The sequence below is a fragment of the Ictalurus punctatus genome, chromosome 15, assembly GCF_001660625.3.
Source record: "Ictalurus punctatus breed USDA103 chromosome 15, Coco_2.0, whole genome shotgun sequence".
In the NCBI taxonomy this organism is placed as follows: domain Eukaryota; kingdom Metazoa; phylum Chordata; class Actinopteri; order Siluriformes; family Ictaluridae; genus Ictalurus; species Ictalurus punctatus.
Genome location: NC_030430.2, coordinates 22,368,327 through 22,381,827, shown reverse-complemented (window position 1 = coordinate 22,381,827; position 13,501 = coordinate 22,368,327). Strand labels below are relative to the sequence as shown.

Sequence of the window (13,501 nt, the reverse complement as noted above, 5' to 3'; positions counted from 1 at the left end):
AATATTGTTGTTAATGATTATTATTATTATTAATATTCAAGTTAATATTATTGTTGTTGTTAATGTTATTATTATTCAAGTTAATATTGTTGTTATTAATATTATTATTCATGTTAATATTATTATTGTTGTTGTTAGTGTTATTATTATTCATGTTATTATTATTATTATTATTATTATTATTATTATTATTATTACTTAACCATTTCGAGCATAAACATATTAAAAACATTTCCAGATTATTTACAGTTTTTATTATTGCATGTCATATGAAGTTTGACTTTTTCTAAATGTCACTTACAGAACTGCGTTGGTATAGATGTTTATTTTAACACAACTGCATCATTGACATATAGTAACATATAAAATATTAGACAAGTTTTAAGACAAAAACCGTAATTAGGTCTGTCGAGTTTTGCCTGCGAAAACAGAAGCAAGTGTGACAGTCACAGAAGTCTACAGAAGTGTGTTAGATTCTCCAAAATACTCAGTAAAAGTATTTACGTTTAGTTTAGTTTTATACGTTATGCATAAGATCGCTAATTTCCTTATAAAACTGCACAAACTACCTGACACTGCTGATGCATTTTTCAGAATCAAAGGAATATCATGCTAAATATGGCCTTTTTAAGCATATTACTGTTTACTGCTTTGTAGAAATGTTTAATTTTCTTTATTTGTTGACGGCACCTTTGATTTATAGCATATCTTTGCATGTGTATAACACTTTGCACAGTATGTTATATTCAGAAGCAAATAGATTGTCCATGTGTAGGAATACCATCAATAAAAACTGATCAAATATTATACCAGAAATACACACAAAAAATCTTTCAAGATCTTAAACAAAAATTCTGAAATAAAAATATAGAAAAATATTTCATGCTGATGACCATACAAATACTGTACCGCTTATCTTACACAGGGTCACATGAAGCCTAGAGCCTATCCCCGGGGACAAGGTGGGGGACGCCCTGGACAGAGTGCCAACCCATCGCAGGGCACAATCACACACATTCACACACCAATCAGCCTATACCACACATGTCTTTAGACTGTGGAGGAGGACTCCCAAAGCACAGGGAGAACACGCAAACTCCATGAACATAGGACGGAGGTGAGAATCATACCCCCGACCCTGGAGTTGCGAGGCAAGTGTGATAACCACTAAGTCACCTGATGCATCTGATATTGAAGAGAAAATGTATCTTCAGTTTTTTTGTAATGTTTAGGCATTCACTGGAATCTGAACCAAAAAATATTTTGCACAGTGCATGTGCAACTGCTTAATAAAGAGAAAACCCATATTGTTAAGACTTGGTTTAAGTTTAATCTTAAACAAGACATGACATCAGTGCTGCAGCCTTAAAACGAATAGTCCGTAGTATCAATTCGTATTCATATTGCGGGGAATTACTGGTGTTTGTTTTTACTAGTGTGCTTCCTATTCTTATTTCAGCTATAAGGAAACAAACGCTACACAGAAATGAAACTCATCAGGTTTACTTCTTCAGTTTGCACTGGAGCCAAAAGTCTAACGTTGCAAACATTAACAACTGTACTGTTCTGATCTGATCAGGGTCATGGTATCTCTGGAGCCTATTCTGGGCCTGAGGCAGGAATAAAATCTACTTAAATATTTTGTAACATTACTTCTGTTTATCTTTAGATATTAACATGGGGTTTTGAACAAGTAACCGCACAGACATAATCAAATAATATTACATTTGGTACAAGTCAGTGATGAGCAACATTTCAAACTCCCAGTGTTGTGAGGGATCCTGAACTGCCAATCTTCTTAAACCTATTGGCTGCTGCTATAGCAATATAGTTTTTCTGCATGAAAGGAGGGAGAGAGAGAGAGAGCACATAGAAAGATTATTACGTATGGCATATTGTTTTATGTGTATGAATGTAGAATTTTTTTTTTTACCTTCCACAGCCGTCTGGCCATGTATTTCCTGAGGAGAACCTGTGACTTTAGGATAATATTATTGCCCTTTGCTTTCTCTGATATATTATTCAGCCAGGGGTGCTTAAGACACTGAGCCGCACTAAGACGTCCACTGCAAAAGAGAAAAGAAAGAGAAAGAGTGAGAATAATTAGCCCTGTCTGGCTCGTAGCTGTGTAAATCTTATATGTATAACTAGTGTGAAACATGTCGGAGCCCCATTCCTCGCCTTATGACCCTAGCAGAGTTTTCACCTCATGAGTCACATCACATAGCCAAAATGCAAAGATGCAAAACTCTGGTACAGAATCCATTACATATCATGACAAATAACATATTAAACAATAGTATTGGCAGAATGCTCCTTTTAATTACCGACCTATTTAAATGCTCGGTTTACGTGCCATCAGGGTTGTGGAAACCTTCCTGACATTCCAAGAAAACCAAAGAAAATTCCCCTTCGATATGGAAAGTTCAATATGGCTGCCATCTACAGTAAATAATGTACCACTCTGCCACTGTACATGATTATATAGTATATTATAATATCTTTAGATCTCTTTATGCTATTTTTTAAATGATTATATTGAGTATTACCTATTGCATCAAAATACATAGTCAGTAGCTCCTTAAATCTATAGCACTGACCAGACAGCTCTCTGTTTTGAGATGGTGTATCATGAACGTTAAAGTTATCACTCATATCGCTAATGTTAGCTGGCTAGCTCGTTGTTAGTTCATGAGCTTTTGGTGCTCAGACAGAGCAAATAAAAGACTTGAAGACTTAAAAGATTTGACATCCATGTGCTTTTTTTCCCCTCTAGTTTGTAGAAAAAAAGCTCGACAAGGTGGAGTTCTGAAATGACACATTTCCGAGCTCCAACTTCCCACGTCCGAATTCAGATGAATCTCCTAAAGGTGTCCATGCCTCACCTCCTCTCTTTGATGAGCAGGTTGGAGATGAAGTCTTTGGCCTCAGCTGAGACATGCTCAAAGGTCTCCTCGTCAAAATACCTGTGCAGGGAAATAACACTGAGAGTAAATATTGCACGAAACGAAATGCTGAAAAACAGTTTTGCTGTTTTCCAGCGTAATCTCTATGTGCAATTACCACGGACATGAATTTTGTCATAATTCTCTGTATTGAGAAAGAACTCAAACCCAAACTCACTTATAATGGACGTCTAAGGGCAGTTGGTGAATGCTGTCAATAATTGTTTAAAATATACGACTGTATATCATGAATTGAAACGATGACATTTTAACAATGAAGGAGTTAGGGACTTGGGACTGTTCTTATGCAGTCCCTAGTCTGGAAGGGTAAATTATACAGATTCAAAGCATAATTTACAATCGCCTGAAGATTTCATTCAAATGTTCTATACATATTTGTTTTGTATATATGTTTATTAAAGGAGTTCAATAGCTTCTCTTTAACTATATAACCATTTTTTCACTTCTTTTGTTCATTTAATGAACATTCGCATGCACTGTACATTATACATACAGTACAGAGGTTGCGTTCAGAGATTAGGTTGAAAAGTACTATGAATAAATGTTATAAATATATAATATAAATGTTCAGGATGTTAGGGTAAAAGACGACAGTACCAGTTGAGTGTTAATACGTTGTTTAGGGTTTCGCTGTCATCATCACCCAGAAATGGAGATAGGCCGCTTAATCTGTGGTCAATAGAAGAAAAGTTTGGCACAATTTCTCCAGCTGGCTCCGCCTTCTGTGATTTTAAACCCTAGCTTCGCACATTATGCACGAAAATCCTAATGTCATTGCAATGTCTCTGCAAAACATCAAGCTCAGGCATGTTCAGTTATACCATGGCCATTGAGAATACAGTTAGTTCTGTTGGACTGTCCATTATATACTTACACTACCGGTCAAAAGTTTATGCACACAGTATGACGTGTAGTTTCTTAATGAATAAAAACTGTAATCATTGGTAAATTCCTGTGGTATAAGAGGAATCAAACACGTCAGTTATCTCTGATTCAGCATTAACATATATCTTAATAAATGTGCAGCTTGCTTAGATAAACTACAGAAATTATGTAATTAAAGAAACTACAGTAATTAAAACTCAATCCTGGCCCTGTTCATCTGATCAGCACGGCCCTCAATCCTGAACTGCTTGACAAACAGAGATTCGATCATGATTCTGCCTCACTGGCTTGTATAAATTATCTGCGAAATTAAAATAAATAAATAAATACATTTTTTGGGTGGTTTGAATTTTTTGGGTTTTTTTTTTTTTGTTTGGAGAACTAATTTTTAAAAATTTCTTCAAATGTATTCTTTTATTCTCTTTAGAGCTGATTGTGAGGATTTTCAGTCAAAACAATCATTCCTTTTCACAAATTTTACAAATTTAAACAACAGTATGGAAATGTATATGCGTGACCTACAGCATGTATGTGACAACTCCAAGAGTCCACATATCTGTAGGGAAGGAAACAAAGTCAAAGTTGACCACCTCTGGTGCCAGGAACTCAGGTGTCCCGAACGAAACTCTGAGCTTCTCTCGTGGTTTGTACCTACAGGAGAAAAGAGCCGATGGTTATCGGGACCAAAGATCTGTTATTAGCAGATTATGTTATTATGTAGATCTGTTATTAGTAGATTTCGTCAGTGCATGTAACCATGGTAATCAAAGTATTGCCAAAAACAGATTGCTGTTTATTTTGTACATGTAAACACTCTAGTAGATATTTGTCAGGGCCGGGACTAAAGCTCAGGTCTGCGGTGTGAGAGTCAGATGCTCTACCAGCAAGCCACAGGGACCCAGTTGCAAAAATGGACTCACATGGGGTAAAAGTTCAATGAGACATGAAAGACTAGCCTAGCAACACTATTAAACACCCAGCCAGGAAACTAAGGAACAGGGCAACTTAAACACACACAGGGGAAATGAGCCATAGGTGGCAGTAATGACACAATTAATCGACAGAGGGAAGACAGCATGTGGGAAGAATGGAAGAATGGAAGAACACAACATAGCAAGTCCAAAGCCCTGACAGATATTTACAAGTATCTGAAAGAGATTAACACACACACTCTACCTTCTGGCAAGCCCAAAGTCGATGATCTTGATCTGATGACTCGACCGATTCATACAAAGGATGTTCTCCGGCTGAAAGTGAAGCAGCTCGTAAGACACGCTGATTAACACTTGTGTTACAGCTGTTGAATGCGTGACAGTGGGTCATACCTTTAGGTCGAGGTGCAGGACATACATCTGGTGCATGTACTGGACTCCCTCGCAGATCTGCTTCACAAACACCATGGCGTCCACTTCAGTCAGGGGACAGCTCTCATCCACAATCCTCTCAAACAGCTCCCCTCCCTCCACACTACAGGTAATTCAGAATGTCCTTAGAACCGCTGGCCTGAACCTCTGATATCTTGTGTTGTTCAATAAAAAGCCTTATATTTTACAATTCTGAATATGAGCAGTCAAAAAAAAAAACAACAACAACAATAACCAGAGATATTTATGATCAACTGTTATTCTCATTCTCAAAACTAAATAACTAACAGCACATTATTAAAGACTGAATTCTTTCATTCATTTTCAGTAATTGTTTTATCCTGTTCAGGGTGGTGGTGGATTAAAGGCTTGGTTTTGAAGCGGGAATACAGTACACCGTGAATAGGACAACATAGTCCATCTCAGGGCACCATGCGCACACACACACACACTTTCACACAGGGGCAATTTAGAGTCACCAATCCACCTACCCATTTTTTGGAGGAAACTTATACAGACATGCAGAGAAATGTACAATTCCACACATACAGTACAGCAACCCAAGTGATGAGGAAAAAGTTCAACTTCATGCAAACGGGAAGCCAATAGCAATAAGAGTAAAGGTTGGTATTTATGTTCCCTTAGATTTGTGATACTGGCCATGTAACCTACAGGATTTAAATGCTTTGTGTAAAGAAATATAATTAAAATCATAAAATGCAAACATTATGTCTGGCTCATCCTAACACTAAATGGATTTATTTTCCTTCTGGAATTTTCATATTTGATTGAAACAACTGATTTGTTCAGATCTGGTCAAATGAGGTAGGGTGAAGGCTAACACGTACTTTTTACGAGGCACGTGATACCAGCCAACTGCATATTTTCGAACTGCCGCTCATGCTGCATCACAGGGCAGCGTAACACGCTCAGAAGCGAGTAATATCCGCCATCTTCCACATACTGTACACGAGTTAAGACATCAGCCTTCTAATTTGCAGTGGTAGCTCAGTGGTTAAGACGTGGGACTCCTGACCAGAAGGTTGTGAGTTCAAATCCCAGCGCTGCCTCTGCTGCACCCTTGAGCAAGGTCCTTAACCCTCAATTGTATAAGTCAATTTATAAATGTAAGTCACTCTGGATAAGGGCATCTGCCGAATGCTGTAAAATGTAAGCACATGACGTCCTTCACACCCAGAAAACACAGCCAATTTTGTTCCATTGGCTGTCGGCCATGAACGGCATCGCTGAGATTCAAACTCGTGATCTCCCAATGAAAGGGTAAACACTTTCAACAGAGCCTCAAATGAGTGGTTTTGCATGCATTGTGTAGCTAGTGATGTAATAGCCTGGAGCTATGATGAAAATCATGACAACCAACAATAAATTCAAGATAGAAACCCCCACTAGCATCCAACATAGAGTTGAGTGCCATAATGCAAAAGATGCTGCCAGTGTGAACACGAGGTTACAAGAAGGGATGGAGAATAGGGGTCTGCTTCAAAGGGAGGAGGAGGAGGAGGGGGAGCAGGAGGAGGAGGGGGAGGGGGGGTGACGACTTATTACTGGAGCTGGAAAATGTGAACAAATTCCTAAACTAAACACGCTACGAAGATGTAGCACATTATAACATAGTTATTTTTCGCCTCCATTTTATTGAATGTATATTTACGTGTCTACCCCAACTCACGTTCACTGTTGTTATTTATTTCGTTTTCACTTAATTGAGCATTTAAAAAAATATATAGGTAACAACCTGAGTGATACTCACTACTCCAGTACCAACACTATTTGATTTTTGGTCTCGAAGGCATCAAACAGCTGAAGGATGTTGGGGTGATTCAGCTGGTTCATTACTTCGATCTCATTCAGCACCATTTCCTGCCAAACATGAAAAGTTCCACAGTTCACTTCTGCTCACCTTGACAGTTTCCTGAACTGAAAAGAAGGTCAAGGAAGGAGCGCTCACCCTTTCTTTGGCACTTCTCGAACTGATGATCTTTGCTGCCAGTCGTAGCCTGGATTTATTATCTGTGCATTTGTGGACCTTGCCGAAACGTCCACTAAAATGAGAGAATATTAGTTGAATGTATGACGTGCCTTTTTGTACTCAATTAAAAGAAATGAATGCATCATTATGTTTCTTTGTATCGCTATAAACCATGGAAAAACTGTTAAATACTCTTAAGTCCGTCGCAGCAATCACACAATGACACGGAGTCTCCACGCACAATTCATGTCTATATGATTGGCTTTTGTGATTAAATTGAATATATTACAGTATAGTATAATAGTTAGAACAAATATTGTATCATTAGTCCTATTTTGAGCTCACCCTCCCAGCACTTCTCGGGTGTGGATGCTGAAGTCAGATGGTGGACTCGTCTTTAGAGACACACATCGATGTGGGAAAGGCGCTGGCTGTGGAGGAACATCGTCTACGCAGAGCAGGAGAAACGTTTGTTTTAACTTCCTCACAAATCTGAGATGATTATGAATAATTGAATAGAATAATAAGAGTCAGAGTCTTCACAATTCTCAGACGCGGTGTTTTATTCATTGCTTACTGACCTGACTACAGTTTTAGGGCTGTATGAGAAGTGATTTAAGGCTGCTTTACACCGTATGATGTTCATCACGACAATGCTAGCTGTGAAAGAATTTCTTGATCGGGAGTTAAAATATCTTGTCTGAGCTAGCTTAATGTGACATTACATATTAAACAAAACAAAGTGTTGTGTACCGTAGTCGTATTTTGTATGATGCAACACAACAAAAAAGGCATGTCGGGCATGCCGACACCTGATCTATGTCTCTCCGTCTGTCTCCCAAGGTCTGAACAGCTGCAAGTAATGTGTACAGGGCAGCAATGAGGCCAGGGATTAGCCTGTTCTGGATACCAGGTCTTAAGGTCAAATTCAAAACTTGTGCTTTATATATTTTAATGTGTAGATATCAGCAATGAAATAACCATCGTATTATCATATTAACTCCTGTATTTATGTCCGCATCTCATGTCATCTCATGTTTGCAAAATGTCCAAAATAATCTGGGAAAACAACAACAACAACAACAACAAAGTTTGCAGATTAAATTGTGAACAGATATTTTTGAGGGCACAAATCTACCAATTAAAGCATTCTGTAAAATACAAGCGACATGAAGCACAATAAATCAAGTCTATTTTCTCTACCTGTCACCTTTAAAATGACACATTACATTTAAATGTATGGCATTTTGGCAGACACCCTTATCCAAAGCAACTTACATTTATCTCATTTATACAACTGAGCATTAAGGGCCTTGCCCAAGGGCCCAACAGTGGTAGCTTGAGCTTAACCACTGAGCCACCACTGCCCCAAGGCTTACAAAATATAAAGCACTATTCATGCCAGAAATAGTTTGTATGAGTCCTCATAAGAAATTTACAACCATAACAAAAACATTACACAGCGTCCTATTCATCTGAAATGTAGCGAAGACACGTTTAGTCTCTGGAGTTTGCTTCTTTCGTTTTAAACTGAAACTACAAGGAGAACATTGTTAATAAGCAATGGACATTTTCTTTCATCTTTAGTAACTGCTTTATCCTGGTCAAGGCTACAGCGGATCCAGAGCATATCCCAGGAACACTGCACGCAAGGCGGGAGAATTCAACCCAGATGGGATGCTAGTTCACGGCACCATGCACATACACAGTCTCACACTCATTCACACATACGGGCAATTTAGCTTAGCCAGTCCACCTAGCTGCATGTTTTTGGACAGCGAGATTAATACAGAGAACCTGGAGGAAAGCCATACAAACATGGGGAGAACATATAAAGCTCTACACACACAGTAACCTGAGATCAGGATTGAACCGTGGTCAGTAGATCTGTGAGGCAGCAAGCTTACCTTGCTTAATAAAGAATGAGTCTAAAATACACCAATTTCACTTCTAACATACAATTCCGCCTTCAAATTTTGAGCCACACCTCCTTCTTACATCTGAAGCTTGAGCAGAAGAAAGTGATTCCAGGTTCTAGATGGCCCCGTGACCATTTTAATAGAAAACAGCGCATGAAATCATAATCATACACGAAACACAAGACATAGCTTGAACAGAGCATGTGGTGATCTTGACATACAGTTTGAACGATGCTAAACTGGAGGATATAACCTTCACTAAATTTGTTAGCTATACATTCGCCTTGAAGCTTCATTCCAAAACCAAAGAAGCAAACGTTGAACACCAAGCAAGTCTTGGCTTATCGACTATTTCTTTGGTTTAGTTTTTGATTCTCTCTTTTGTTGCTTACCTATAATTTTGAAGCAGGTTTTGGGTGCCCTTTTGGTCCGAGTTGTGGTTCTCTCGGGCGCTGAGCTTATTTTGATCTGTATTCCTCCAGTTTTGAGCGGTCCAGTGCAGGTGATGCCTGCTGATGCATTGCCAGGCTTCCCGAACAGTGGTGTTGTGGTACCTGACTCAGCCTTTCCTCCAGTGGCCTGAAGACTAGGTAATAGTACAAGACATTGCTTTGGCCAGTTGGATGCAAAGAATAGTATAAGACAAAAGCTTGTTTCACTCTTACTTGCTCACGTTACCTTTGCAAGGAGTCAGGACAGCTGTAGACATGTTTAAGAAAGGAGGTTGCTGCTGAAAGTGTCGGAGGTGATAATGTAGACAATTTAGTTGCTAGTGTTGTTGTTGCTGCATTTGTTGAAGGCTTGTCTATGTTTTGTGCTGTTGCTACTGGAGCACCGGCGTTCATCACCTTTCGAAGTTTATGGCTTGGTGCAACATCCTCTGTAGCTGTGGATTCTGGTGGAGAATTGGGCATGGAGGTGACCAAACTTGTGACAGGAGGTCTAATTGTTTTTGGCGATAGCAATTCATCTCTTCTTGGCATTGGTTTTGTGATAGGGCTGTCTGGCTGGGAGTCTACTGTTTCCGACACAGGTGATTGAGGGGATTTAATAGGAACTCCCAAACTTGCCTTTTGAAGACTATGGACTGATGATGGTGGTGCAGTATTATCTGTTACATTAAACCTTGGTAGATTATTGGACATGGACGTAACCAGAGTTGGTGATGTTGTTGTGACTGGAGCAGTCCATAAACCTTGGATCTTCTGATTTGTTACTAGTGTTGTAGATCCAGTAGATACTGAAGTTTGTATAGTTGTTGTGTTAGATGAAGACACAGTTGCTTTAAAGGGAACAGGAGCTTGTGTGATCTTTGGTGTTGTTTTTGTTGTGCTTTTTGTAACTGGAATCGGTGGTACAATCTTCTGCGAAGGTGTAATCGTCTCCAATTTTGGCGGAGGTGTGCTCATCTTCGGTTTTGGCATAGTCATCTCCAGTGGTGGTGGACTTATCCTTGGTGGTGTAGTAATCATCTCTGGTGCTGGAATATGCATCGTTGATGGGAGTGTAAGTATTTTTCGTGAAGGTGTATCCATCTTTGAGGTCGCTGCAGCTGTATAAGCAGCCACTCCTGTTGTTTTGGGATTATTTTGGATCAATGGTGATTTTGCTTCGCCGATCTTGGCTGTATTAGGTGTTTTATTCCCAGGCTGTGATGTTGACCAGCGTGTGGTCACTTTTGATAAATCTTTGTTAACTTCTTTGTGTGATTGAGGATCGTACTGAACTTTGTTGTCTGAAAAATCATTTCTGAGTGGTGATGCATTGCCTCTTAGCCCCTCACCTTCTGTGTCTTCAATCAGAATGTCTGAACAGAGAAACAAACAGCATTGGGCATTTAACATTCACACCATTTGGAGTCTCCTTTTTCAATTAACCATGCTATCTCACTGTATGCTAGCTATCGATGAGTTCATTTGCTTTTTATACTCCTGACAGGTGTGTTCTGGGACACAGTGTCTATAGTTAAACATACCAGTCAACCACTCTTATAGTATCACGTCAGAGCAGATTACTCTTTAAAAGGATCTATGCCAACTTTCCAAGTTAATGGAGTCTAACAGACATAGTGTTTGAAGACAAAATAGGTACCTTTGTGACCTTTCCCACAGGGTGCATTAAAAGTATGCTGGATTATTTTTTGATCTCTGAGTTTATCCAACTGCACATAGACTTCATCCTGTGGTTGAATGGACGCAATGGACAGCCGATTAAAATGGTCATTTGAAAACATCTTATGCATGCAATGATCACATGAAACCTCCAAGAAACCTAACATCAATTAAAAATGAAATATTATGATATGGTTACTAAAAATAAGGGCGTTTATTATAGATTAACAATGTGAAGTAGGTATGCAGTGAATTAAGATTGAAAAATTAAGCAGAGTAATGGATCTCTACTTACCACCGATGTCCGTACAGGCAAAGATTTCCTTCTTTGCAGAGCTGCTAAAGGTACAGACACTTTCTCACAAGACCTCTCTTCTAGACCTTTAAAGTTTAAGGAACACATGCAAAAATGCCGCTTAATATAATATAATGAAAAATAAAATCAGTTCAGTGGATATTTCAACTTATTATATTAGAATATTTCTGAACACACTTCAGAACACACAGTATATACTCAGAAAACCATCAGTTGCAGAAAGTGGGCGTCACATCGTATCAGTAAACCTACCATGTGTCAGTTCCTCCAGTGCATTCCTCAGGTCCATGACTTTCTTCTCGAGGTTCTCAAGGAGCTTGGCCTGAGCTGAGAGCTGGCTGGCTGTAGCCTCTTGCTGCCTGCTGTGTTGGGAGCAGAGCCCACACATTGGGCAGCTTCCCCCAGAGCCACGTGCTAAAAGCTGATCTAGTTTAGGGTGCAGGTCATCCATCTTGACCTCCACAGTGGCTGGGTCACAGGCAGGAGAAGCGGGCCACTTCACAGACCGCACGTTCACTAAACATCAACCAAGCCGGCAGCAGAAGCAGGCAACAAGCTGCACAAGTCAATTGTAGGCAATAAAGAAGTAAACAGGTGTTTGTGACAACAAGTTTTATTACCTTTAACCTTTGAACCTCAAATGTATATAGGAACCTAATTGGTAAGTGTCACTGAGAAGTCATAAATCATAACGCTTTGACCTTCAACCTTAAATCAATACATTCTTTGAATATTTTTATACCATTAACGGTCTGATCTGTTTTTAAAAAAAATATTATTATAAACACACACAGACAATAACATTAGACACAAAATAATCAGGTTTATATCATTTAAAAACATAAGGGAAGTTAAACACAATGGAATTTCATGCGAATCTCCAAACAAGTCAAAACTTAATCCTGACCATGAATGTAAGAATCAGCAGCACTATCATGGTCCAAACACACACTCACTTACCTACAGAGATGGCAGTCTAATATCAAGTCTTAAAGAAGAGAGCATGAACAGAGAAAATGGTTATGACTGGTTCCCCCTGAAGCTGCCAATGCAACAACCTTTCAGATTCTTCCTTTATCTGAGCTCAGTGGCCACCACCACACCAGAAATAGCCAGAACAAGCAGGGAACACGATTGGAGGGGAGTTTCAAATAGTAACTGATAAATGAGGTATGTCAGGCTGGCCACATTCAACAAGGGGGCACACGGATCTACGACAATAACACATGTATCCTATACATACCATACTGTGTCCATGCTGAATGGGCCACGGTCATTAAAATATCACCACAGAAAGGTAAAGGATGAGGACAAATAGAACACTCCTGTTACCTAGACAATATTGTTCTTGTTGTGCAAGTGTTAATATCATGGAACATTCATAAAACATGTTCCTATTATTGTACGTTACAGAAGCTTATTGTCCCCTCAACAGCCTATTTTGCAGTTAATAAGCTTTTAAATAAACTAATTAAAATACATAATCAGTTTGTAATGTTACTGCTTGACTGGAAAGTGCAATATCCCCCACCATGGAAACTTCCTGTGGCAGAACACACTTATAGAGTGCTTGCACTAGAGACTCCTTCCATAAAATGTTAAACATATTCTCATAGAAAGCTTAACCATAACAAATGTTTTTCCTTTAACACATGAATCTGTTTATTAGACAAGGCTACTTTATTTAAAATATATATATAAATTTATTAAAAATGTGAAGATTTGTCTTCAGCAGCACTACTGTCAGAGCTGCTATTATAGAAAATTATAGTATAACTGTAGAATTAGGGCTGGATAATAAACATCAAGATCATGATAAACTGTCAACATGCATCTAAGATACACTGCAATTGTTTTCCTCTTACAAACTTTGGAGACAAAAGATTGGATTTTAAAATTGTAAGATGTTCTTCTAGACCATCAGTAACTTCTTTTCCTATACGTTAAATA

The 13,501-nt window shown here is 38.8% G+C and overlaps 1 protein-coding gene across 1 annotated transcript; it reads right to left on the bottom strand.

The window, feature by feature from the left end:
* Positions 1–281: 281 nt before the first annotated feature.
* On the bottom strand, positions 282–13,141 carry mylk2 (myosin light chain kinase 2). The gene is made up of 16 exons (XM_017487804.3): positions 12,512–13,141; positions 11,804–12,107; positions 11,531–11,616; positions 11,216–11,303; positions 9,803–10,931; positions 9,517–9,710; positions 7,551–7,653; positions 7,185–7,278; positions 6,987–7,096; positions 5,177–5,318; positions 5,028–5,098; positions 4,374–4,502; positions 3,564–3,635; positions 2,886–2,966; positions 1,934–2,066; positions 282–1,836 (listed from the first exon to the last, which is right to left on the bottom strand). The coding sequence occupies exons 2-16, from the start codon at positions 12,000–12,002 to the stop codon at positions 1,756–1,758; spliced, it is 2,712 nt and encodes a 903-aa protein (XP_017343293.1). The 5' UTR covers positions 12,003–12,107; positions 12,512–13,141; the 3' UTR covers positions 282–1,755.
* Between the last annotated feature and the right edge of the window lie 360 nt (positions 13,142–13,501).

Excerpts from the sequence above, each read along its gene's own strand:
- mylk2 (XM_017487804.3), bottom strand. The coding sequence starts at position 12,002 with ATGGATGACCTGCACCCTAAACTAGATCAGCTTTTAGCACGTGGCTCT. Across the intron at positions 11,304-11,530 it reads TGCCTGTACGGACATCGGTG|GATGAAGTCTATGTGCAGTT; the intron begins GTAAGTAGAGAT and ends ATTCAACCACAG. Across the intron at positions 7,097-7,184 it reads CGAGAAGTGCCAAAGAAAGG|GAAATGGTGCTGAATGAGAT; the intron begins GTGAGCGCTCCT and ends CATGTTTGGCAG.